General features: G+C 46.9%; 1 protein-coding gene and 1 pseudogene across 7 annotated transcripts in view; both read left to right on the top strand.

Annotated features, from left to right (window-relative positions):
* The window catches only part of LOC136398647 (histone-lysine N-methyltransferase PRDM9-like), a 288127-nt gene extending 280056 nt beyond the window's left edge, over positions 1–8071 (top strand). For 4 of the 7 annotated variants that reach the window (XM_066372854.1, XM_066372856.1, XM_066372851.1 and 1 more), the window contains 2 exons: positions 916–1109; positions 2712–8071. In XM_066372854.1, coding sequence (XP_066228951.1) covers positions 916–1109; positions 2712–4789 — 2272 coding nt within the window. In that variant the 3' untranslated portion in view covers positions 4790–8071. The remainder of the gene's footprint in view (positions 1–915; positions 1110–2711) is intronic. The other 3 variants (XM_066372852.1, XM_066372858.1, XM_066372857.1) reach the window with 3 other exon arrangements.
* Positions 1–25878, top strand: part of LOC136398654 (histone-lysine N-methyltransferase PRDM9-like) — a 416485-nt pseudogene that overhangs the window by 381692 nt on the left and 8915 nt on the right.

The raw sequence follows: 25878 nt of genomic DNA, 5'->3' as shown, positions 1-25878 counted from the left end.
GATGGATCCCGTTCAGACACCTGTGGAAATCTGTCTGCCTCCCTGCTTCTCACTTCAGTGGACAGGGGGAGACCTCCAGGTTTTTATGGGAACCTGGGTGAGGCATCAAATGCTACCTAAATAAAATGTGAGAATAGAGAAAGGCCTCTCAAGAAAAGATGTACTTCACCTGACCAGGCAGTGGCACAGTGGATAGAGCATCAGACTGGGATGCCAAGGACCCAGGTTTGAGACCCCGAGGTAGCCAGCTTGAGCACAGGCTCATCTGGCTTGAGCAAAAAGCTCACCAGCTTGGACCCAAGGTCGCTGGCTCAAGCAAGGGGTTACTCAGTATGCTGAAGGCCTGCAGTCAAGGCATATATAAGAATGCAATCAATGAACAACTAAGGTGTCGCAATAAAAAACTGATGATTGATGCTTCTCATCTTTATCCATTCCTGTCCCTATCTATCCCTCTCTCTGACTCTATCTCTCTCTCTCTCTCTCTCTCTCTCTGTCCTTGTAAAAAAAATTTAAAAGAAAAAAATGGACTTGGGCTGAGTATTGAATGATGTGAACTAATCTAGACAGAGTCCAAAATCAAGTAGCAAGTTCTGTGATGTAAAACAGAACCTGAGTTAGTTTGAAAAAGCTAGAGGTCAGCGGGTTTTATGGCTAATCAGGGTGGAGGTTACGTCTGGAATTGGCTTTGGAAAATGGTATTAGGCAGAATGAGCACCGTAAGTAAGACCTGGAGATAGGAAGTAGTATGACATTGTGAGAGGCACAGACATTAAACAGAAGGTTCTCCGGGAGCACTGTGGGAGTGGGTGACATTAGAGCCCAAGTGTCAGGTGCAGAGCTGGACATGGATCTGAGAGGTAGTAGGAACTCATCGCCTGTGGGTTTCTTTTCTTTCACCTGCCTCAATCCCAGGTATGTGAACTGTGCCCGGAATGATGAAGAGCAGAACCTGGTGGCCTTTCAGTATCGCAGGCAGATTTTCTACCGAACCTGCCGGGTCATCAGGCCAGACTGTGAGCTGTTAGTCTGGTATGGTGATGAGTTTGGCCAGAAGCTGGGCATCAAGGACTGCAGCAAGTGGAAGAGAGAACTCGCAGCAGCTAGAGGTGGGCACAACATTCTTCAAAATGAAAATAGAGAACTCACCTTAGATATTTTCATGGTACACTGTAAAGTCAGTAAGATTTTGAATCAGATGCTTCAGAAATTAAGGATTCATTTCATATGCCTTTGATTCTTAGAAAAAATATTTATATTTTTTATTTTTTATTTAATTTTTTAAGTGAGAGGAGGGGGGAGAGACAGATTCCTTCATGTGCCCAACCAGGACCCACCCAGCAACCCCAGTCTGAGGTCCATGCTCAGACTAGCTGAGCTATCCTCAACACCTGAGGTCAACACTTGAACCAACTGAGCTATCAAGCTGATGATTGAACCAGTTGAGCCACTGGCTGTGGGAGGGAAAGAGAGAGAGCAGAGGGAGAGGGAGGGAAAGATAAGCAGATCGCTTTTCATGTGTGTCCTGACCGGGGATCAAACCTGGGACATCCACATACCAGGCCAACACTCTATTCACTGGGAAAACTGGCCAGGGCCTGTTTTCTAAGGGCCACCGCTGTCTAGCATAAAGGTTAAGAGCAGAGGTCGGAGAGATGTGCAGCCGCCTGGAAATGCAGTGGTGTGATCCACGCTGAGACGCATGGGACCTTCCTGAGTGAGGTGGGATGGTGGTGCTGTTCTAGACCACAGGGTGGCTTATTCTCTAAGATTTGCTTTGTTAATTTTTGGAAAATACACTTCAGTGGCAAATCCTCTCAGAGATTACTTCATCTCCAAGTGAGAGAAGATTATGGATTAGCTGAAAAGGGATAGGAGTCAAGTATGTAAGAAGTATGGTTGGGGGATCTGGCTGGTTAGCTCAGTCACTTAGAGCACCTACCTGTAATACCAAGGTTGAGCCTGGGTCAGGGCACATACAAGAAATGACCAGTGACTGCATGCCTAGGTAGAAAAATGAATAAATGCCTCTCTCTCTCTCTCTTTCTCTCTCTCTCTTTCTTCTTCTTCTTCTTCTTCTTCTTCTTCTTCTTCTTCTTCTTCTTCTTCTCCTTCTTTTCTCTCCTCCTCCTCTTCCTATTTTTCCTCTCCATCCTCCTCCTCCTCTCTTTGCCTCTCTAAAAATCAATCCATTTTTTAAAAGTATGATTCAGGAAATATTTTGAAACAGGTCTTTACATTGTATATGAAATGGGCTGACACTGAATAAAATCAAGTATGAATATTTGATGTGAGGTTTGAGGAAGGACATATTTTCAGTTTATCATCTGTGGAAAACTATGAGGAAAGCAATTTCTAGTTGGGGCCAGTGGTCTTTCTAAATAACTGTTTTTAAAGCTACATGTATATAGGAAAGGTCAGCATTGTTTCACCCACACAAGGGGTGAAACAGCCCCTGATGCTACTTGAAAGTTCCTCATCTGGTAATGCATACAAAGGACCCTTGATATGGGCTTTCTGGATTTCTAAAGAAGATACAGTACATAACAATGAAAAAGAGAAAACAGACTGCAAAGAAACACTTTGTGAGAGACAGAGATTACACTGTCAACCCCATAAGAATGACTGATGGGACAGGTCTTAATAGCAGACAAAACATATGACTCAGCAGACTTGTCAACATCTGTCCTGACCAAAATTTTCTCTTTCAGCAGAACCACAGCCAAAAATACACCCATGTCCCTCCTGCTCTCTGGCCTTCTCCAGTCAGAAATTCCTCAGCCAACATGTGGGACGCAATCACCCCTCTCAAATTCTCCCAGAAACATCTGCAAGAAAACACCTCCAATCAGAGTATCCCTGCCCAGAGGATCCAAATCAGCAGCAGCACCATACTGATACACACAGCTGGGATGACAAAGCTGAAGGTCAAAAGGACAAAGGAAAGTCCAAACATTTGCTTAAAAGGACCAGTCCAAGGAGGATTTCAAGGGCCTTTTTTAAAACTCCCAAAGGACACTTGGGAAGCTCTAGTGAGCAAGAGAGAGTGCTGCAGGAAGCACCCAGCAGAGGCCAGAAAGTGAATTCAGTGGACACAGAAAAACTATCTATGAGAGTAGGAATTTCGAGAATTGTACCTGTCAAGTATAAAGAGTGTGGGCAAGGCTTTGATGATGGGTCAGATCTCCTCAGACAGCAGAGGACACACTCAGGGGAGAAGCCCTATGTTTGCAGGGAGTGTAAGCAAGGCTTTTCACTGAAGTCAACTCTCCTCACACACCAGAGAACACACTCAGGGGAGAAGCCCTATGTTTGCAGACAGTGTGAGAGAGGCTTCACACGGAAGTCATATCTCCTTATACACCAGAGGACACACTCAGGGGAGAAGCCCTATGTTTGCAGGAAGTGTGAGAAAGGCTTCACACGGAAGTCAAATCTCCTCACACATCAGAGGACACACTCAGGGGAGAAGCCCTATATTTGCAGGGAGTGTGAGAGAGGCTTCACACAAAAGTCACATCTCCTCACACATCAGAGGACACACTCAGGGGAGAAGCCCTATGTTTGCAGGGAGTGTAAGCGAGGCTTTTCACTGAAGTCAACTCTCCTCACACACCAGAGGACACACTCAGGGGAGAAGCCCTATGTTTGCAGGGAGTGTGAGCAAGGCTTTTCACTAAAGTCAACTCTCCTCAGACACCAAAAGACACACTCAGGGGAGAAGCCCTATGTTTGCAGGGAGTGTGAGAGAGGCTTCACACTGAAGTCATATCTCCTAAGACACCAGAGTACACATTCAGGGGAGAAGCCCTATGTTTGCAGGGAGTGTGAGAGAGGCTTCACACGGAAGTCAAATCTCCTCATACACCAGAGGACACACTCAGGGGAGAAGCCCTACGTTTGCAGGGAGTGTGAGCGAGGCTTTACACAGAAGTCATATCTCCTCAGACACCAAAAAACACACTCAGGGGAGAAGCCCTATGTTTGCAGGGAGTGTGAGCGAGGCTTCACACAGAAGTCAACTCTCCTCACACATCAGAGGACACACTCGGGGGAGAAGCCCTATGTTTGCAGGGAGTGTAAGCGAGGCTTCAAACGAAAGTCATATCTCCTTATACACCAGAGTACACACTCAGGGGAGAAGCCCTATGTTTGCAGGGAGTGTGAGCGAGGCTTCAAACGAAAGTCATATCTCCTTATACACCAGAGTACACACTCAGGGGTGAAGCCCTATGTTTGCAGGGAGTGTAAACGAGGCTTTTCACAGAAATCAACTCTCCTCAGACACCAAAAAACACACTCAGGGGAGAAGCCTTATGTTTGCAAGGAGTGTGAGAGAGGCTTCACACGGAAGACATATCTCCTAATACACCAGAGGACACACTCAGGGGAGAAGCCATATGTTTGCAGGGAGTGTAAGCGAGGCTTTTCAATGAAGTCAACTCTCCTCAGACACCAGAGGACACACTCAGGGGAGAAGCCCTATGTTTGCAGGGAATGTGAGCGAGGCTTTTCATTGAAGTCAACTCTCCTCACACACCAGAGGACACACTCAGGGGAGAAGCCCTATGTTTGCAGGGAGTGTAAGCGAGGCTTTACACGAAAGTCATATCTCCTAATACACCAGAGGATACACTCAGGGGAGAAGCCCTATGTTTGCAGGGAGTGTAAGCGAGGCTTCACACAGAAGTCAACTCTCCTCACACATCAGAGGACACACTCAGGGGAGAAGCCCTATATTTGCAGGGAGTGTCAGCAAGGCTTTACACAGAAGTCAACTCTCACCTGACCAGGCAGTGGTGCAGTGGATAGAGTGTCGGACTGGGATGAGGGCTCATCTGGCTTGAGCAAAAAGCTCACCAGCTTGGACCGAATGTCGCTGGCTCGAGTAAGGGTTACTTGGTCTGCCTGACCTGGTGGTGGCACAGTGGATAGAGCGTCAGACTGGGATGCGGAAGGTCCCAGGTTCGAGACCCCAAGGTCGCCAGCTTGAGTGCAGGCTCATCTGGTTTGAGCGAGGCTCACCAGCTTGGACCCAAAGTCGCTGGCTCCAGCAAGGGGTTGCTCAGTCTGCTGAAGGCCCGCGGTCAAGGCACATGTGAGAAAGCAATCAATGAAGAACTAAGGTGTTGCAACGTGCAATGAAAAACTAATGATTGACGCTTCTCATCTCTCTCTGTTCCTGTCTATCCCTCTCTCTGACTCACTTTCTGTCTCTGTAAAAAAATAAATAAATAAAATTTTTTAAAAAAGGGGGGGTTACTCAGTCTGCTGAAGGCCTTTGGTCAAGGCACCTATGAGAAAGCAATCAATGAACAACTAAGGTGTCACAACAAAAAACTGATGATTGATGCTTCTCATCTCTCTTTGTTCCTGTCTGTCTCTGTCTATCCCTCTATCTGACTCTGTCCCTGTAAAAAAGAAAAAAGAAGTCAACTCTCCTCAGACACAAAAGGACACTCTCTGGGGAGAAGCTCTATGTTTTCAGGGAGTGTGAGCGAGGCTTTTCATTGCCCAACTCTCCTCACAGACCAGAGAACACACTCATGGGAGAAGCCCTATGTTTGCAGGGAGTGCGAGCAAGGCTTTACATAGAAGTCAACTTTTCTCACACACCAGTGACACACTCATGGGAGAAGCCCTATGTTTGCAGGGAGTGTGATCAAGGCTTTTCATTGAAGTCAACTCACACACCAGACAACACACTCAGGGGAGAAGCCCTATGTTTGCAGGGAGTGTGAGGGAGGATTTACACGGAAGTTAGTTCTCCATGGACACCAGATGACAGGGGAGAAGCCCTCAGTTTGCAAGGAGGGTGAGTGAGTCATTAGCATTAAGTTGCAAATTTGCAGCTACAGCTGTGACACAGGTCATACCCCAGCTCTGAGGGTACTTCAGAACAAGTCTACTGACCCCTTACCCTCCCAAGACTAATTAGTACAGAAGTAACTGGTTAAACAAGTTTTTCACTTTTATGACAAGACACAGTTCTTTTAGTGCTATGGGAATGTCAACACCAATCTCCATGGTCTCTTGTCCTCCTGTTCTAGTAAATCTTAACTCCATAAAACTATGAAGCCCACATACCTCATTCCCCCTGTCATTGAAACCAGAGAGCTCAAGAAGAGCCACAGAGAACTCACGCTGTCAAGCACAGAATCTTAACCCCTGGAAACATGGAAGTATGGAGTCAATCTACTTAGGTTACTGCCCAGGAATAGGGATTTGAGACAGACTCACCAGGGAAAGGTATTTCTTTGACTCCCAGGAAGTGGAGCCTTCTCTACTAGTAGGCTCACCACCCTCCTTCCTTGGCTTCTCTTGGCTTCTCTTGGCTCCTGTCCCGGTTTTGTCTGACCTTTGTAGTCTCGGTGAAAACCAGGAAGAAATATGTGCAGGTCCCTGTGCCTGGCTCAGTCTGGGCACCTGGTCTTTCTTACTCTCTCCTCACAGTCCCTTCAGGGTGAGCATCATGGTGTACACCACATGGACTCCAGATAATTCCATAGTGGGTTTGAATCTCAGCTCTGCCCTCACCAGCTGTGCAACCTAAGGCAAGATTCTCAACTTCTCTGTGCCTGTTTTTTAATCTATAAAATGGGAATGGTGCCTGACCAGGCAGTGGTGCACTGCATAGAGCATTGGACTGGGATGCACAGGAACCATGTTCAAAACCCCAAGGTCACTGGCTTGAGCATAGGTTCACCAGCTTGAGTGTGGGGTTGCAGGCTTAAGCGTGGAATCATAGAAATAACCCAATGCCACTGGCTTGAAGCTCAAGGTTGCTGGCTTGAGTAAGGGGTCACTCACACTGCTAGAGCCTCCTGGTCAAGACACATATGAGAGAGCAATCAATAAACAACTAAGGTGCCCCCACAATGATGTAATGCTTCTCATCTCCCTTTCTGTCTGTCACTATCTGTCCTTCTCTCAGTCTCTCACACACAAAAAAAATGCTTCCCTCTCTTCACACTATAAAATTAATAAAATAAAAAGACTGGAATCGCCTGATCAAGGCATATATGGAATTTGATGCTTTCTGCTCTTCCATCTCTCTCTCTCTCTCTCTCTCTCTCTCTCTCTCTCTCTCTCCATTCTCTAAAATTAAATTTAAATAAATAATTGAAATAGAAATTGCTACACTGTCAGTCTGCAGGATTGGAGATCTTCATTCCAAATGATTGGAGTCATTTTGGCTCAGATAAACTCTTTAAAAATTCCCAGTTTTCATGTTTCTTATTTTGACAGGACCAAGTACCTAATCTTATAAAAATAAGCTCTGCCTGATATATCGTTAGGAAATGGCAAATTCAGATTACTATAGTATGGCACTCACATCTGTTAGAACTGCTAAACTCCAAATATGACAGCACCAGTGTTCTCATGCATTCATTAATTTTTAGATGTCCCCTGACTGAGGATTGAGCCTACGACCTTGTATCAGAATGACGCTCTAACTGAGTTACCAGCCAGGGCATAACCATGGGTTTCATCTATCACTCTCTTTTAGGGATAGAGAATACCTCTTTCAGAACCAATAGATTACCACAAAAAAAGAAAATCCACAGAGAGATTAAAAAAAACTTACTTAACATAAGCAGGTAAGTGGATCAACTGAGGAAGGAGGGGCAGGCCCCCTCTTCCTTGAGAAGAAAAAAAAAAGAAAAATGCAAAGAAAAGGAGCCTGCAGGGATAACTGAGTCAGCCAGTTCTAGATTAACTACTTCCTATAGTTCTCTGAAAGGGTGCCTGGAGCCACTTGCTTCACAGAGCAAAGAAGATAGAACTTATCTGAAAACCCCTTCACTTTTCTCAAAAGCTGTTAAAAAAACAATGTTTACATACCTTAATTTTAAAATACAACACTTATCCTCTAATTCCACCTAAATTCACCCTCCCATCCTGGAGTCATGGGAGTAACATATACTAGACAAAGGAATCAGGAGCCCCTTGCATGAAAAACCTATATTCTATAAAAGGTATATAAGATGTAAGAAATCTAACTTTGGGGAGCACGTGTTTCGTTGCCTCTTTGGGGTCACGCTGCTCCACCAGCTAAATAAATCCTACTTCCTTCATCAAGTTGTCTGGGCATTTTTGTCCTTTGATTCCTGCAATATAACCACTGACAGATAATGCACTGTACCCACCCCTGTTCCTCCTGACCACCACCAAAGTGTTGTTCTCAAGGTGCACACAACATAACAGCAGAGACTCACATTGAGGACTGTAAGGCCAGGAGCCATGGCTGTCACTATCAAAGCAGCCGCCTGGCCCATGCAGGTTCCCATTGGATTCGGGCAGATGGTAAAGAAATGGCGGAGTCGGAGGATGGTGGGCCATCCTATTTATTGGTGTCTCACCAAGACAGGCAAACCACAAAAGAAGACAAGGGAAAAGCAGAAAACCAGCTCTTCCCATGAAGGGCAAGGGATCAGGGAAGCCCCTGCAATTGTGATAGCAGGAACTCTGTGTGTCCAAGCTCCTGGTCTGTCCCACTTTATAGTGTAGAAAACCAAAATCCCTTAATCCAATATACAAACAAGGAAGTCTCTGATACAAAGTCACTTATCCAAGGCATAATTGGATTCCTCATGAGAGTGCACCACCCAGATCATACAATCAGTCAAGGGTGTGGGGAAAAGCTTAGTCCTAAAACCAAACCTTAGGCTACAACAACCTGGCCTGCTTATAGCCTGTCCCCCACACCCAATATAAGTCACAAGCGAGCAAACATATATATCATATTTACATACTTATTTGACCAACAGACAGGGATGATTGTTATCTCCATTTCACAGATATTTGAACTAAAGACTGATTCTAACATAGTTCAAAGTCCAGAACCAATGGTCCAAGATGGGCCAGAAAAGTGCGCACTCACAGTATCCTGGACAAATCAAGCAATCCAACTACTCCTTGAAGCCTTCTGTTGAATATTGTACTTTTTAAAAGTTTTTTATGTTTTTAAGAAAACCTGCACAAAACCTGATGGTCCAGTGTTGGGCAGATAAAATATATTAAGCTCACTTTGTTAACAATGGCGCTGCCCATGTGGAAGGCCATCGCCCAGGTGATGGTATTGGTTGCCCTTCTTGCTTGGGATGGGTGTGATTATATTAACGTGTGCTGAGGGCGGGCTTGTAGCTTGGGGCTTGGTTTTGGAACTAAGCCTTTCCCATCCTTTTTGATGTGGGGTGGTGCACTCTCATGAGGTATCCCATATGCCTCAGATAAGTAACTTTGTATCAGACTTCCTTGTTTGTATACTGGATTAAAGGTTTTGGTTTCTACACTATAAAGGGGGGGGGCAGACGGGGAGTTAGCATTAGAGAGGAGAGCACAGAGGAGAGTAGATAAAGGCCACGTGGAGGAGAGGAGAAGAAGGCAAGATGGTGAATGCTGAAGAAGCCAGTTGTGCTGATTAAGCTTAAGCTAAATAAGATGTTGAAGCTTCTTCCTAAAACAAGCTTTTCTAGATTTATAAAATATAATGTGCAAGTTCCTTACCTGTCTTTCTCCACCAATAGCCAGCTACCTGTCTATGAAAACACAACAACCATTACTGACAGACTCCAGACACAGGCCACAGAAAGACTCAGGACCCCAGACATAGACCCTACGTTCCCACCACCTAAACAATAGACCCCAAACCAAAAGTAGGACCCTGGGCCCCAGGCACCAAACCCAACACTGTTCTCCAGACCCAAGTCAGACCCTGGAACCCAAATGCCAGACACCAGAGACTGACACAAGAACTTGGACACCAGATGCCCCGCATTACATCTTATGGGTAGAGCTGCGTGTGGGCCCCACACAGATGCCACACAGCTCCACACAGATTCAACCCCAGATGCTGCAGACTGAATCCACATCTGTAACCGAGACCCCAAAGCCAAACTCCAGACATGGAGCCAGACAACGGACCCAAGCTTCCACACAACAGATGCAGGAGCTCAACCGGATTCTTAGAATGTAAACAAAGCTGGAACTCAATACAGAAAACTCATGACTCTCTGAATCCAAGCACCTAGCTTCTCAGATGTGTTTTTATGTCAGTGTAAATGAGGAAGCACTACATAATTCCACCAAACTCTACAAAAATTAACCAAAACAGCTAACAGTGAACAAAAATAACAGTAACCCCAGCTGGCAGATGTCCACATCTCAGCTGCAGCACTTCCCTGAAGTTAGTTTCTCATCCTTTATCTTCACATGCCCAGCTCATTGACAGGATGAGGGATAAAAAACTGCATTTTTTTTTTTTGTACCTTGTAAGTCCCAACAGCTGTGGTAATAATCAAATCAACTTAGTCAGATGAACAAGAGATACTCAACATATAATACATGCTCAAGGTGAATTCATATTCATACAAGACAATAAAGTAACAGGGGGTCCTCTCACAGGAAGAAGGCTCTGCCTTGTGAAAGTAAGGGGTCATGCCCATAAGCTCTGGGTCCAGTCATTGTGGAAGGGGTCCTGCCTGACATAGGGAGTCCTGTCACATTAGTTCTGTTCCCTGTGAGCATAGAAAACAAGCCCACCAGAGAGAAGGGGAGTCCTTTCATCAGCTCTGGAACCTGTGAGTGTGAAGAGATGTAAAGCCAGCAGCCTTCTGGCCTATGCGGGTTCACATTGGATTCGGACAGTCGGTAAAGAAACAACGGAGCCAAGAACTGATGGGCCTTCATCTTTAATCCTAGCTTGCACCCGGCGGGCAAGTAAAAACACACACTGGGCTCCAAAACCCAATCACATTCAGTGCTCACAAAGCTACTGATTTATCTGAGTTTCCTAGAATCAAAGGTTTCTAGTTCACCAGACTTCTTCTCCTCAATTCCCCATCTCCTTCCTTCTCCAGCGTCAAACTGCACAAACTGGCATCTCACTCAGCACTCTGCCATCTTGGCTGCTTCTCCTGGCCACATGGCCTCTTTTTGTTCTCTGCTCTGTTCTCTCCTCTAATCATCCCAGGAACCAAGAGAGCAAGCTCCCGCTCCGTCCCCATTTTATATTGTAGCTTCACAACCTCTAATCCAATATACAAAATAGGGAAGTCTCTAATACAAAGTCACTTCTCTGAGGCATGATTGGATTGTACCACCCCACATCAAAAAGGGTGGGAAAGGCTTAATCCCAAAACCAAGCCCCAGGCTACAAGGATTCTCAACACACATTAATATCACCTGGGCGACGGCCTCCCGTGGGCAGCGCTATTTTTAACAAAGTGAGCATAATATATTTTATCTGCCCAACAGGAGAGGTCCCTCCCTGAGAGAGTAAGGAGGGCATCACATCATTTTTGATCCATGTGAGTGCAAGGAAAGGTCTTTCCCTGAGAGCATAGGGCATCCCATCACATCTGCTCTACATCATTTGACGGTGTGGAAGGGTCACAACTGAGAGAGTAGAGGGTCTGGGTTTGGTCATATTGGCTCTGGACCCTGTGATGTAAGAAGGGGGTCTTACCACAGGAGTCATGGTATGGCAGTACTGGGTCTTCTGACTGTGGTGAGGGGCCCCACCTGGGAGGGGGTCATGTGAGCTTTGGATTTTGTCTCCATGGAGAAGAGTCCCACCTGAGAGAGTGATGAGCTGTCTCCCATGCGCTTTAGTTCCTACCATTATGGAGACACAGACATCCAAAGCTGGGGGTGATGGGAGGTGCCTTGGACATTCACTGTGTCCCTGCAACATGACAAAGGCAGATGCTCGGTAAACGGGCGCTGTTCCCAAGGTGCACACTAGATGGCAGCAGAAAAGAGCGTTCCTGCGGCATGCACCAGAGTGTGCGTGAGGATCAGCTCAGACAGCCAGACAGCGTGGAGAATCCAGTCGCATCGGCTCTGCCTCCTCTGAGTGTGGCCAGGGGTCTTGTAAGGCCAGGAGCCGCCATCGTGGCCATTCACATGCAGGTCCGCATTGGATTCGGACAGTCGGTAAAGAAACAACAGAGCCAAAAACTGGTGGGCCATTAGCTTTAATCCTAGCTTGCACCCAGCGGGCAAGTAAAAACACACACTGGGCTCCAAAACCCACTCACATTCAGTGCTCACAAAGCTACTGACTTATCCGAGTTTCCTAGAATCAAAGGTTTCTAGCTCACCAGACTTGACTCACCTCTCTTCCCCATCTCCTTCCTCCTTCCTGCACAAACTGGCTTCTCACTCAACACTCCTCCATCTTGGCTGCCTCTCCTGCCTCCTCCACGTGGCCTTACTCTGCTCTCTTCTCTGCTCTGCTCCTCTAATGATAATCTCAGGAACCAAGAGGACAAGCTCCCTTTCTGCCCCCATTTTATAGTGTAGATTCAAAACCTTTAATCCAATATACAAAATAGGGAAGTCTCTAATACAAAGTCACTTCTCTGAGGCATGATTGGATTCTACCACCCCACATCAAAAAAGGTGGGAAAGGCTTAATCCCAAAACCAAGCCCCAGGCTACAAGGATCCTGCCTGCCCACAGCCCGCCCCCAACACACATTAATATCATCTGGGCAACGGCCTCCTCGTGGGCAGCGCCATCTTTAACAAAGTGAGCATAATATATTTTATCTGCCCAACAGGTCTACCCTGAGGGAATATGGAGCCCTGACACATCAGATCTGACCCTGTGATTGGCGGCAGGGGTCCCACCTGAGACTAGGGGGTCCTGTCAACTGCAGCGACCAGTACGTAAATGGAACAAATCTCTCTCTTTCATCAATAATTTTTTTTTTTTAAAAGCTGAAGGCCTGGCTACTGGAATTGGCAGCGACTGATGCTGCTGGACCCTGCTGTCTCTTCCTCTCTGCGGGGGAAACGGGAGCCCAGACACATCACCGGGCAGCTCCACGATTGTGGTTTTCCATTCCATTCCCTTTCCTCAGGCTCTCTCTCTCTCTCTCTCTCTCTCTCTCTCTCTCCATGACCTCGTCGCACCCAGGCTCTCTGTTCTGAAAGCCTCAGTCCTCTCTTACTGCACCTTACTCTACCATAGGCACGCACCCCCCCTCCCTTACCCACCTCTTCATAGCGCCCCTCACAGCAGCCCCATCCTCCTTCCAAACACAGGCCACAGCCCCTTCCCTTCTCACCCCGGGTTTCTCCAGCCCCGAAGTGATGCGGTCGCGCCTGCTTCCACCTCCGCGTACACTACACCCCTCACCTGGCCCAGCCTGGGCCCTTCTCTCACCTCCCACCAGAGCTGCGCTCCTTCCCCCACTCTCACCCCTCCCCTCCCCCACCTGGCAGCGTCCTAGTCACTTGATTCTCTGGAGGTTATTTGTCTGGACATCACCACCCTCTCCCATCAACATTCCTCACCTAGAACCTTGGCAGCCTGTGCCCTGTCCGGCCTGACAGCCCGAACGACTTCTGCCACCACATCTGCCCACGCAGATTCATCCACACTGGGCATCTCAGGTCCTGACACCGCTGGGAGGGAAAAGCAGAGGAGAGACGGGCAGAGGCTGGGGGAGGCTGTGATCTGAGAAGTGCTCCTGAAACCTGGCCGGCTGGGGGAGGCTTCAGGACCAGTGAGCCCTGACCTGAGCTGAGCAGCTGGGGCAGGGTTTCCTGGCAGTGGCGTGGCCGGACTCATGCTGGCTGAAGTGCACCCCTCACCCCAGAAACCCCACTACCTCTCACAGGCTGGTGAGAAGCCACGCCCAGGTCTCTCCTTGCCCTTGACCTCAGGACACTCTCTGCCCAGCACAGACCTGCTGGAGCCTGGAAGAAAGAAGTGGCTCCAGGTCTCTCCTCATCTGTTTCCAGAGGCTCCACCTGCCCACGAGATGCTGGGCTGGAGTCTGGAGAAACAATTCTCCTCCAGGCCTCTCCTGGCCCCTTCCTACAGAAACCTCTCCTGCCCATCATTCTGGCTAAAGCAGGGGTGGAAATTCAGCCCCAGATTACCCCTTTCACCACACAAGCTACTGCAGCTGGGATGCAGAATCCTGCTCACGATCTTTCCTGGCCAGTGAACTGAAGACTCACTGTGCTCTTCACACCCTGGCCTGAGCAAAGAGGGAGAATTCACTGGCCAGTCTCCCCTTCCCGTTTTCCCATGACCCCCTCAAAGAGATGCATGCAGAGGAGATAAATATTCTTCTCTGGTCTCTCCTCATCCCTTAGCAGAAACATCTGCTCTGCCCTCACACACTGACCTCAAGCCTCCATGGAAAACTTGCCACAAGTTCAGCCACATTCTTCTCCAGACATTCCCTCTTCTCCTCCATGGTTGCTGGGAATTGGGATAGAAAGTCTGCCTCCAGGTTTCCCTCACCCCTCACCACAGGACACCAGATGTCAGACATGTGGATCCAGAGAACAAACCTCTCAGGGTCTTTCTCCTATCACTTATAAAAGTTCTCCTTTCTGGAGCTTGGAACATGCACCTAGGCTCTGGACTTGGCTCTGCTGCCTGGAAGCCTGTGAGGTTAGACCTCACCATGCTCAATAAACTGGGACCACAAGTAGTGTGCTTCTGAATCTGCTTTGCACTCTATAGGAGGGGCTCACAAAAATTGGTCATCTAATTTGGGACATGAAGCATGTACCACATAAATAGCCTGGGTACCCTTTTTGGGTCCTCACAAGCTGCCTGTAGCTGTTCCCCACTCTCTCTCACCTCAATCCCTTCCACTTACCTAATATCCCCTGGAACACATGCTCACTTTACATTTGGATTCTGATATATGAACAAAAATAGAGCCCTTGTCTACTAAGAGGGACCCCACCCAAAGTGTACAAAACAGCTGGAAGAACAGCTATTCTGCTACAGACTGGATTTCCTCATCTTCCTCTCTTGTTCCACCCCGTGCACTCACTAGGTCCACATGGAGGGGACTGAAGGACAATAACTACCTGCTCATAGCAGGCTACATGGGGAAACCTACCTTCCTCAGAGCCCTACACCTTTTCCTTGCTCCCTATCTCACCTGGCCATTGAGGAAGTTGATGGGGAGGTTCCACATTCATCCAACCCAGCAGAAGAGATGGTCATTCCAGAGCTGACTCATTCAATGTGTCCTGACTATAAACCCCAGAATGTGAACAAATATTTCCCCCGTAACATTACACAAAATAGTAGAATGGAAAGTCACTGACTGCAGGGACATGAGTTACTAACACAGTGCCTGGTATATTGTAAGGCCAGGAGCCGCCATCGTGGCCATTCACATGCAGGTTCGCATTGGATTCGGACAGTCGGTAAAGAAACAGCGGAGCCAAGAACTGATGGGCCATAGTTTTTAATTCTAGCTTGCACCCGGCGGGCAAGTAAAAATACACACTGGGCTCCAAAACCCAATCACATTCAGTGCTCACAAAGCCACTGACTTATCCGAGTTTCCTAGAATCAAATGTTTCTAGCTCACCAGACTTATTCTCCTCAGTTCCCCATCTCCTTCCTTATCCCAGATACAAACTCTGTACAAACTGGCATCTCACTCAGCACTCCGCCATCTTGGCTGCTTTCCCTGGCCTCCTCCACGTGGCCTCCTTCCGCTGCTGGCTCTACTCTCTCTGCTCTCTCATGCTAACCTCAGGAACCAAGAGCCCAAGGTCCTGCTCCGTCCCTATTTTATAGTGTAGAAATCCAAACCCTTAATCCAATATACAAAATAGGAAAGTCTCCAATACAGTCACTTCTCTGAGGCACGATTGGATTGTACCACCCCACATCAAAATGGGTGCAAAAGGCTTAATCTCAAAACCAAGCCCAAGGTTACAAGTATTCTCAACACACATTAATATCATCTGGGCAACGGCCTCTTTAACAAAGTGAGCATAATACATTTTATCTGCCCAACATATATGATGGGCACTTTGAAAGGCTTTAAGGGCACGGGAGGAAGGAGAGATGGAAAACAAGATGAAAAGAAGGGTGATAGAGAAATCCAGGGAGGGAAAGAGGAAGAGAGGAAGAAATAAAGAGAAAAACAAATCATAGCTAGAGAGAAAAAATGGGGGAGAAAAGAGAGAGATTCATCACAATTATACACATTCATATTCTTTGAGATGTTAAGTTTATGATAAAAGTTCTCAGCATTTACCAAGCATTCAGAAAATATTTTTACAGCATTAAAGAATAAATGGAAATTACAGGCTCCACAATGTTGAATTTCTTAGACTCCTGAACTTCCTGGATTTGATAAACATAATCAAGAGACAACTTAAAAATAATGTGCCTCTCTGCTCAACTACAGGTCTACCTGTAGAACGGTACCAACTGTCACAAATTGGCACTGTCTTTCATGCAAGTCTGGGCTTATGGAATGAACAGAATGCTGGAGCTATTAAGAGACTTTAGGCACCACAGAGTAATCTGATCCCTTTATTTTACAAATAGGAAACAGGAAGCCAAGAGATAAAAAGCAATTAACACAAGACTTCCTGTTTCTGGTTTTACAAGTAAGAAGCTGGAAGTTATCATGCCCATCCTCACAGGAGAAAAAAGCTAAACAAGGTGAAAATAAACTACTCCTCCTGGATTCAACAAAGAATTGAATTCAGAGGGAAAACCAATGTCTCAATAATTGTATAGACATTTGACCATGAGGAATAAGAGCATATCAGAGCAGAAGCCTGTAGCTGCAGCCAATATCAGACTTTATTTAAGAACTCTCCAGTGGGTCCAAGATGGTGGCACATGTGGACGCTGAACTTGCACACTCCCCAAAACCCATCCAATTTACCACTTTACTTAGAACAATTCCTCCTGAAAGACAACTGAGGAACAATTAAACACCTTCTGCACAACAAGCTAGAGAGAGAGAATGCATAGAGAAGGCTGAGGAACCATGTGAGTGAGGAGCCACTGAGCCATTTCACCCACAGGTGTTGTAAAGTACCAAAGGCTACAGAATTAATATTAATATTTTAGGAGGCTTGGTGAACATTTTATTAATTTGGGTTAAGAGAAATTGTGAGAATAGTCTCTGTGCTGTGTGATTAGCATAACTAGGATGGCTCTTGCCATTGTATTGTAAATGAAAAGGGAAGGAAGCATAGATTCCCTGACATTCCACCACACCTGTGGGGAAAGGAGTGAATGGCTAGCCAGGTGCAGGAAGGGAAAAGCCAAAATAAACCTTTTCTTATAACTATGAGCCATTTGCGGGCATTTGTCCCCACGGAAACTACCTCTCTTATGTAAATGCATGTGGTTAATACCTCTGACTCTGGACAGAGAGATGGCGGATGAACACTAGAAAATATAGGAAGGCCTTTTAATATGTAAAGAGATATCTTTCTACCATTGTGTTGACTTGTAAATTTTGTTTTCTCCAAAATGATGTATGGTTTGCAAATTGAACGTGGTCCTATCATGTTAAAGGACATATGACTATAACCAATAACAGTAAGGGGCTCCTAATTGCAATTTTTGCTTCTGTACTTCCCACTTACAAAACTATAAAAACTAAGTAGAACAAAGGGCCGGCGCGCTCTCCGTCAGATTTCTGTGCTTGGCCAAGCTAGACAATAAAACTTTAATGTGTAAACGACGGACTTTGCTCCTGTCTTCCATATTTCGGGTCCCTCCAAATTTGGATTAACATGAGCTCTGCAGGAGGTGAAGAAACAGCTCAGGACCTAAGAGACCAGTGAGCACCACTGTTTACACCTCACAAGCATGTGAATAGAAGACAGGAACTCCATCCAGGCTCTATGGCCACCTGCAGGGCGCTGCAGCACATCCCCAGCCACCCTCCTGGAGCTAAATACAACAGAATAAGGAGGGTAGCTTAGCTTGTGCAAAGAGAGCTGCTCTTCCCAGATATCGACCCAGCAGGTAGGTATGGCAGGGCGACATTTCACCCAATGAGCTGCATGTGCATGTGGGCCTCCCCCTTCTACAGAGAGTGCAGAGCTAGCAAAGTACTCTAGTACCAGCTGCAGGACTATACGACCCAGAGAAAATGCAGAAATAGTGGGTTACTACTGGTATTACCCCCCCTGGAAAATGGGGAGCCAGCAAATGGGCTATGGTCTGCACACAGGACTGCCTGATCAGAGAAAGTGCAAAAATTGGGGGCCGCTGTTGCTCGCACTGGTTGGGCTGCTCTACCCAAAGAAAGCACAAAGCTAGCAAAACCTTGTGGCCCAGTGTGGAGTGAAGGGGGGCAATGCTGTGCATGTGCACAGGGCTGCCAAGGCCCGAGAAGGTGAGGAATGAACAAATTAAGGCTGTGTGTGCACCCAGGCTACCCCACCAGGACAAAGGGTGGATCTAATGGGGGGTGAGATACAAGAAAGCAATCAGGTAACCCAGCACAGACCATGCTCTGACAACAGATAATTAAAACAGAACACGCAAAGCACACACCATGCAGCCCCTTTTACACCAGGCAGCCCTGCCCAGATTAAATGGGCAAGGAGGCTCACACACCCCAGGCGGCCCATTTAGAACTCACTCAGGTCAGGTGACAGGACAGGCACTGCATGCACCTCCCCCAACCACAACCGGCAGGCTGAAACTATTCAACACACAATGTAACAAAGACAACATTTTCAAGACTGGGAGAGATGACTATTTCATTCTACTCAAAGGAACAAAACCAGAAAGTCAAACAAAATGGGGAGACACAAGAATATATACCCCTAATAAAGGAAGAAGAAAAAAACTCAGAAGAAATGTCCTAATTAAATGGAGATGGGTAATTGGACAGATAAAGAATTCAAAGCAAACAGTCATAACGATGTTCGATAAACTTGAGAGTAGAATAGAGGAACTCAAGAGAGCGCTTGAACAACAGGAAAATGTAATAAGCTCATCCGGCTTGAGCGCAGGCTCACCAGCTTGAGCGTGGGATCATAGACATGACCCAGGGGTTTTTGGTTGAGCCCAAAGGTCACTGGCTTAAAGCCCAAGTGGCTGGCTTGAGCAAGGAGGTCACTGACTTGGCTGGAGTCCTGGCCTGGCCGGTCCTTGCTTCCCTGAAGCTGGCCCCACGTTTTCCCTCTCGGACACTCCAGCGCAAGCACACACCCGCGCGAATGCGCGCCCGTGGGCAAAGCAGGCAGCCTCAGCACCGTCTCCCGCTCAGGCACGTCGGGGCTGAGCCTGCGGGGTGGCCGGAGCAGGGACGGAGACGGGATTTTGCGGGGGGGGGGGGGGGGGGGGGCGCTGAGGGAGCGGCAGAGCACTGCGGGAGGCGGGGAAGCCTGGACCCAGCGGGGGCCAGCGGCGGTTCCCGCCGGCTGCTGCTGGGAGTCACGTGGCCGCGTCTCCACCCAGGCCCCCAAAGCCTTCAGGGACATCCGCGCTTCCTTCTCCCGGAGGGGTGGCCGCCATGGGTGACTGGGAGAAGGTGCGCTGCCCCAACGTGGAGAGGAACCAGGACTCGCTGCTGCGCACAGGTGACGGGGCGCTGGAACCAGGGTGTGGGATCCGCGGGCGGCAGGAAGGCCCACCTTGGTGGGGACTGCTCCTTCAAACACTTCGCTTTGGGGACCACGATTTTGTTTCTCCCCAGGCCTCAGAGCCCTTCGAACCTCTTTCATGGTTCACCGCTGGCAGGACACCAAAACCCCGGCGGAGGACACTGAGGACTCGCATGAAGAATGGACTCCGATGCAGCGAGGTGAGGGGCCACAGGCATGGCGCTGCCCTTTTGAAACTGACGGGTGGTCAGGACCCGGTGTCTCAACAGCTAAGGAGGGACAGAGATTGTGTTTACCAAACAAGCGCGATGCAAACAGTGCATTTTGTAGTAAGGGGCGATTTGCTACACTGCTTCCATGTGTAAATAATTACACATATTTATAGATCTGTTAATGAGCAGGAACGTAGAGAAGTATAAAAGCACGTAAGAAATAACTCATTCAGAGCACTTGTCATCACAAGACAATGAGGAAGGTCTGGCCGATGAGCAGTGCTCCAGGACAGGGCTGTCTGGGCAGTGCCGGCCACATTGCACATGGGAAGGGATTAATCCTGGTGATTAAGGCAGCTGGGGTTGTGAGCCAGGGACCATTGTATCAGGCCCTGTGTCAGCCATCTCTTCAATGTGTCTGGAAAACACTCTAGTTAAAAATTGGGTAAGAGAAAATCATTTGTAGATTTCAGTTCCTCTGAGTCCTTTAGAAAGGCTAATAAGTATGACCTAGGTATGTGGGGTGGACTTTGGATAGGCCTGGATATAATCTCTACTAAATTCAGAGTGAATTTAGCACTGGAGATTTGGGCAAATCTTACAAATTCTCTGAGCTCTTGAATACTAATGTGTAAGGTGAGGATACGTGCATATATTCTTTGAAAGTGCTCAATTCAATTTATTTATTTGCATATGTATTTGTTTATATTTTAGGTAAGATGAGGGGAGATAGTGAGGCTGTCTCCCATATGCACTCTTACCAGGATCTACCTGGCAGCCACAATTTTCGAATACTGAGCTGGTTTTTAGCACCTCAGGATGATGTGCTCCAGCTAACCGAGCCATCCTCAGTGCCCAGGGCCAATGCTAGAACCAATTGAGCTGCTGGCTGCAGAAAAGAAAGAAGGAGAGAAGTGGGAGAGTGAGGGGTGGAGGAGATGGTGGCTTCTCCTATGTACCCTGAATGGAATCACAGCCAGGACATACAATGGGCCAACACTATCCACTGAGCCACTGACTAGGGCTTAAATTCAATGTAAAAAAACTAACACTTACGCCTGACTGGGTGGTGGCGCAGTGGATAGAGCATCTGACTGGGATGTGGAAGACCCAGGTTTGAGACCCTGAGGTCACCAGCTTGAGCGAGGGCTCATCTGGTTTGAGCAAAATTCACCAGCTTGAGCCCAAGGTCGCTGGCTCGAGCAAGGGGTTACTTGGTCTGCTGAAGGCCCGCGGTCAAGGCACGTATAAGAAGGCAATCAATGAACAATTAAGGTGTTGCAATGTGCAATGAAAAACTAATGATTGATGCTTCTCATCTTTCCGTTCCTGTCTGTCTGTCCCTGTCTATCCCTCTCTCTGACTCTTTCTTTCTGTCTCTTTAAAAAAACGGAAAACAAAAAAATGACACATGTTGTCCAATAAATACACCCCTGATAATAGCAACCACACCCTGTTGGTGTTGTATACTAGGCCTTTCCTCAATACCTTACATATACTGTGCCCTAAATATATATTTTATGAATAACTAAAAGTTGGGAAATTAAACCTCATAATGGGAAGATCTAGAAACAAAGATTGAAATGACCATCTGTAGTCAGTGTAGAGGTTTACTATTATAGAGACTTTCTCAGCCAAGAGTTGGCAAAGGAAAATACCAAAGTGTATAGAAGGACAGGTGACAATTTGATGGGAGGAGATTATGTGTTTTTTGACAAAGTAGGGACTAACACTCTAGACTCCACCAAACTCACTCTTCTCCAACTTAGAACTCAGGAGAAAGGAGACTGAAGTAAAGATGTATAGCCTACGAGAAAGAAAAGGCCATGTGTACCATGAGGTCACCGAGCCCCAGGATGATGACTACCTCTGTAAGTTACCCTCACAAAGCATGTTATCTCTTCATACAATAATTTCATTGGTCATTTGGCCATTAGAGAATTCCATTCCCCTATGGATCTGCACTACAGAATTGAGGCTCAATGATGTGAGTGCCTGGGCTCTCTCTGAAGCTCTATACATCCAGGAACATGCACTACACCTTCCCTAATCCCTGTTGCTCTCACCCCCAGATTGTGAGAATTGTCAGAACTTCTTCATTGACAGTTGTGACGTGCATGGGCCCCCTACATTTGTAAAAGACAGTGCAGTAAAAAAGGGGCATCCAAACCATGCAGCCCTCACTCTGCCTCCTGGGTTGAGAATCAGACCATCGGGCATCCCTGAAGCTGGGCTTGGAGTGTGGAATGAGGCATCTGCTCTGCCAGTGGGTCTGCACTTTGGCCCTTATAAGGGCCAGATCACAGAAGATGAAGAGGCAGGCAACAACGGATACTCCTGGCAGGTGAGTATTTACCTCTTCCCCTGTCTTGTGGCTTCCCACATCCCTCCCATAGCTTGGTGGGACCTGACCTTTTACATGCTAGGACATGGATGGAGACAATATGGTTAGCTCTGGGTGCTGAGTGGACTTTGTAGACCATGGAGCTCCTGTTGAGGATCACAGGTTAAGTGGGAGCAAAGTGGTACAGACACAAAGGAAAGCCTCCTCCCAGCCCTGAGTAGACAGGTCAACTCAGATGTGATGAGTAAGGAAAATATCACGTCGTCACAAGTGGCAATGCATGCAAGCTGAAAGAGCTTTGTTGACAGTAGAGAAAATACCTCCACATGCAAAAAAAGCCTTTATATTTTCTTCCTAAAATGCAGATCACCAAAGGGAGAAACTGTCATGAGTATGTGAATGCAAAGGATGAATTCTGCGCCAACTGGATGAGGTAAGGCCAAGAAGTTTCTGGGATTCATGGAGAACACTCATCCCTCTCAGGCCCATACATCTTTCCTTCTCCTCATGCCTCCCTCAGTGGTCTCCCTCAATCCTCTGTTCCTCTTTTTTCTCCATTCAGTGCTCTTTCAAGGAAAAAGGTATTTAGAGAAAAAAACGCAATAAAAATATAGCATATGTCCTCAAAATATAAATCTCTATGCTAGACAAAATTTAGGCACTGGAAAAAAATTTTGAGGGCCTGGATAACACTTTAATTGATCTAATAAACATTATTTTAGCAAGTCCTTACTATATTCCAGTTTAGAGGAAGGTATTCATTATTAAAACAGATCATATAACCCATCTTCTTATGTAGTACAAATTGCAGACAGAGTGAAACAATTGATTTTAGAAATGTTTAACTGTAATTTTCCTTTTTTTTTTTTTCATTTTTCTGAAGCTGGAAACAGGGAGAGACAGTCAGACAGACTCCCGCATGCGCCCGACCGGGATCCACCCAGCACGCCCACCAGGGGCTACGCTCTGCCCACCAGGGGGCGATGCTCTGCCCATCCTGGGTGTCGCCATGTTGCAACCAGAGCCACTCTAGCGCCTGAGGCAGAGGCCACAGAGCCATCCCCAGCGCCCGGGCCATCTTTGCTCCAATTGAGCCTTGGCTGCGGGAGGGGAAGAGAGAGACAGAGAGGAAAGCGCAGCGGAGGGGTGGAGAAGGAAATGGGCGCTTCTCCTGTGTGCCCTGGCCGAGAATCGAACCCGGGTCCTCCACACGCTAGGCCGACGCTCTACCGCTGAGCCAACCGGCCAGGGCCTAATTTTCCTATTTTTTGAGAAGTACACAGTGCCAGGATACCTAAACCAAGGATAGCCTAAAACTGTGAGGGAAGCAAACTATCCCAATCTTATTTCTAACTAGAAATGAGTTCTGAAGCCTGCAGAGCAATGATCATTAACCACTATCCTAGGGGCTCTTTTATCAGAGGCTACAGAATGTGAATAAGCTATTATTGTTCTTTATGATTTTGCTAAGATAAAGAAACCTCCAAGTCCTGATATGTTGGCTCAGCAGTACAGCATCAGCTCGATCATGGAAGTCCAGGGTTTGATTCCCAGCCAGGGCACACAGAAGTGCTCATCTGCTTCTCTACCCTTCCTCCTCTCCTTCATGTCTATCTCTCTCTTCCCCTCCCATAGCCAAGGCTATATTGGAGCAATGTTGGCCTGAGCACGGAGGATGGCTCCATGGCCTCTGCCTCAGGTGCTAGAATGGCTTCAGTTGCAGTTGCACAGTGCTGAGATGGGCTGAGTATCGTTCCCTGGTGGGCATTCCAGGTGGATCCCGGTTGGGCGCATGCAGGAGTTTGTCTTTCTGCCTCCCCATTTCTCACTTCAGTGGGGCAGGGAGACCTCCAGTTTTTTTGGGAACCTGGGTGAGGCATCAAATGGTACCTAAATATAATGTGAGGAGAATGGAGAAAAGCCTCTCAAAAAAAGATGAACTTGCACTGAGTATTGAATGATGTGAACTAATCTAGACACAGAATTCAACATCAAGTAGCAAGTTCTGTGATATAAACAGGACCTGAGTTAGTTTAGAGAAGCTAGAGGTCACTGGGTTTTTTGGCCAATCAGGGTGGAGGTTACATCTGGAATTGGCTTTGGAAAATGGTATTAGGCAGGATGATCATTGTAAGCAGGACCTGGAGATACAGGTGTCCCCAAACTACGGCCCACAGGCCGCAATGCGGCCCCCTGAGGCCATTTATCCAGCCCCCACTGCACTTCTGGAAGGGGCACCTCTTTCATTGGTGGTCAGTGAGAGGACCACTGTATTTGGCAGCCCTCCAATGGTCTGAGGGACAGTAAACTGGCCCTCTGTGTAAAAAGTTTGGAGACCCCTGTATGACATTGAGAGAGGCACAGACATTGAACAGAAGGTTCTCCGGGAGCACTGTGGGAGTGGGTGACATCAGAGCCCAAATGTCAGGTGCAGAGCTGGACATGGATCTGAGAGGTAATAGGAACTCATCGCCTGTGTGTTTCTTTTCTTTCACCTGCCTCAATCCCAGGTATGTGAACTGTGCCCGGGATGATGAAGAGCAGAACCTGGTGGCCTTTCAGTATCGCAGGCAGATTTTCTACCGAACCTGCCAGGTCATCAAGCCAGACTGTGAGCTGCTAGTCTGGTATGGTGACGAGTATGGCCAGAAGCTGGGCATCAACTACAGAAGCAAGCAGAAGAGAGAGCTCTTAGCAGCTAGAGGTGGGCACAACCATTCTTCAAAATGGAAAGAAAAAAGAGAACTCACCTTAGAACTGTTCATGGTACACTCTAAAGTCAGTAAGATTTTGAATCAGATGATTCAGAAATTAAGGATTCATTTCCTATGCCTTTGATTCTTAGGAGAAATTTTTATATTTTTTACTTAAAAAGATTTTTTTTCTTCTTTATTTTTTTAAATTTAATTAAGTGTGGTTTTTTAAAGGATTATAAAAGTTATATTTATTCACGATGCTACATTTATTGCATTCCCTTAGAAAAATGGAGAACTGTTTATGTACCCAATTTGCACATATAAAACTTTATACAAATTATGTGTAGCACATAAAGGGCTCTGGTACCACTAAAATCCTGACACTATAGTTGGGGTAATCCTGCTGCAAGGTGTCCAGTTTATCAAGTCTGACATTATCTTTATAAGCTGCAGCTGCTTTAGACGGTATTTTGTCAAAAGTTTTGCCAAACAATTAAAAAAAATAATATTCCTCTTATAAAATGGTACGACATGTTAAGGAACCAGAAGATACTAAATGTCTTTGGCTATACAACTAAAAGGCCATTTTTTGTTTACATAGATACTAGGGTCACCCCAAATGCATCTCCCCTCCTCCTATTCCCCTCAACATCTTCCTTGCTCCCTCCCTAAAGTGCCCTCCCCCTTCTGTTCAGGTTTATCCCATCCTATTATCCCCTTTCCCTCTGTCCTCTTTTCCTCTGGTCCCTTTGATCCCACCTCTGTCTCTATTCCGTTCCTCAGTTCACATTATTCCTTAGATTCCTCAAATGAGTGAGGTCATATGATATTTTTCTTTCTCTGTCTGGCTTATTTTACTCAACACAATAGTTTCCAGGTCCCTCCATATTGTTGAAAAGGTAAAAAAAAAAAAAAAAAAGGCCTGACCCAGGTGGTGGCGCAGTGGATAGAGCATCGGACTAGGATGCGGAAGGACCCAGGTTCGAGACCTCGAGGTCGCCAGCTTGAGCGCGGGCTCATCTGGCTTGAGCAAAAAAGCTCACCAGCTTGGACCCAAGGTTGCTGGCTCCAGCGAGGGGTTACTCGGTCTGCTGAAGGCCCACGGTCAAGGCACATATGAGAAAACAATCAATGAACAACTAAGAAGTCGCAACACGCAACGAAAAACTAATGATTGATGCTTCTCATCTCTCTCCATTCCTGTCTGTCCCTGTCTATCTCTGCCTCTGTAAAAAAAAAAAAAAAAAAAGGTATTA

Source organism: Saccopteryx leptura, chromosome 3 (genome assembly GCF_036850995.1).
Source record: "Saccopteryx leptura isolate mSacLep1 chromosome 3, mSacLep1_pri_phased_curated, whole genome shotgun sequence".
Taxonomy (NCBI): Eukaryota; Metazoa; Chordata; class Mammalia; order Chiroptera; family Emballonuridae; genus Saccopteryx; species Saccopteryx leptura.
This window is presented reverse-complemented; position numbering and strand designations above follow the sequence as displayed.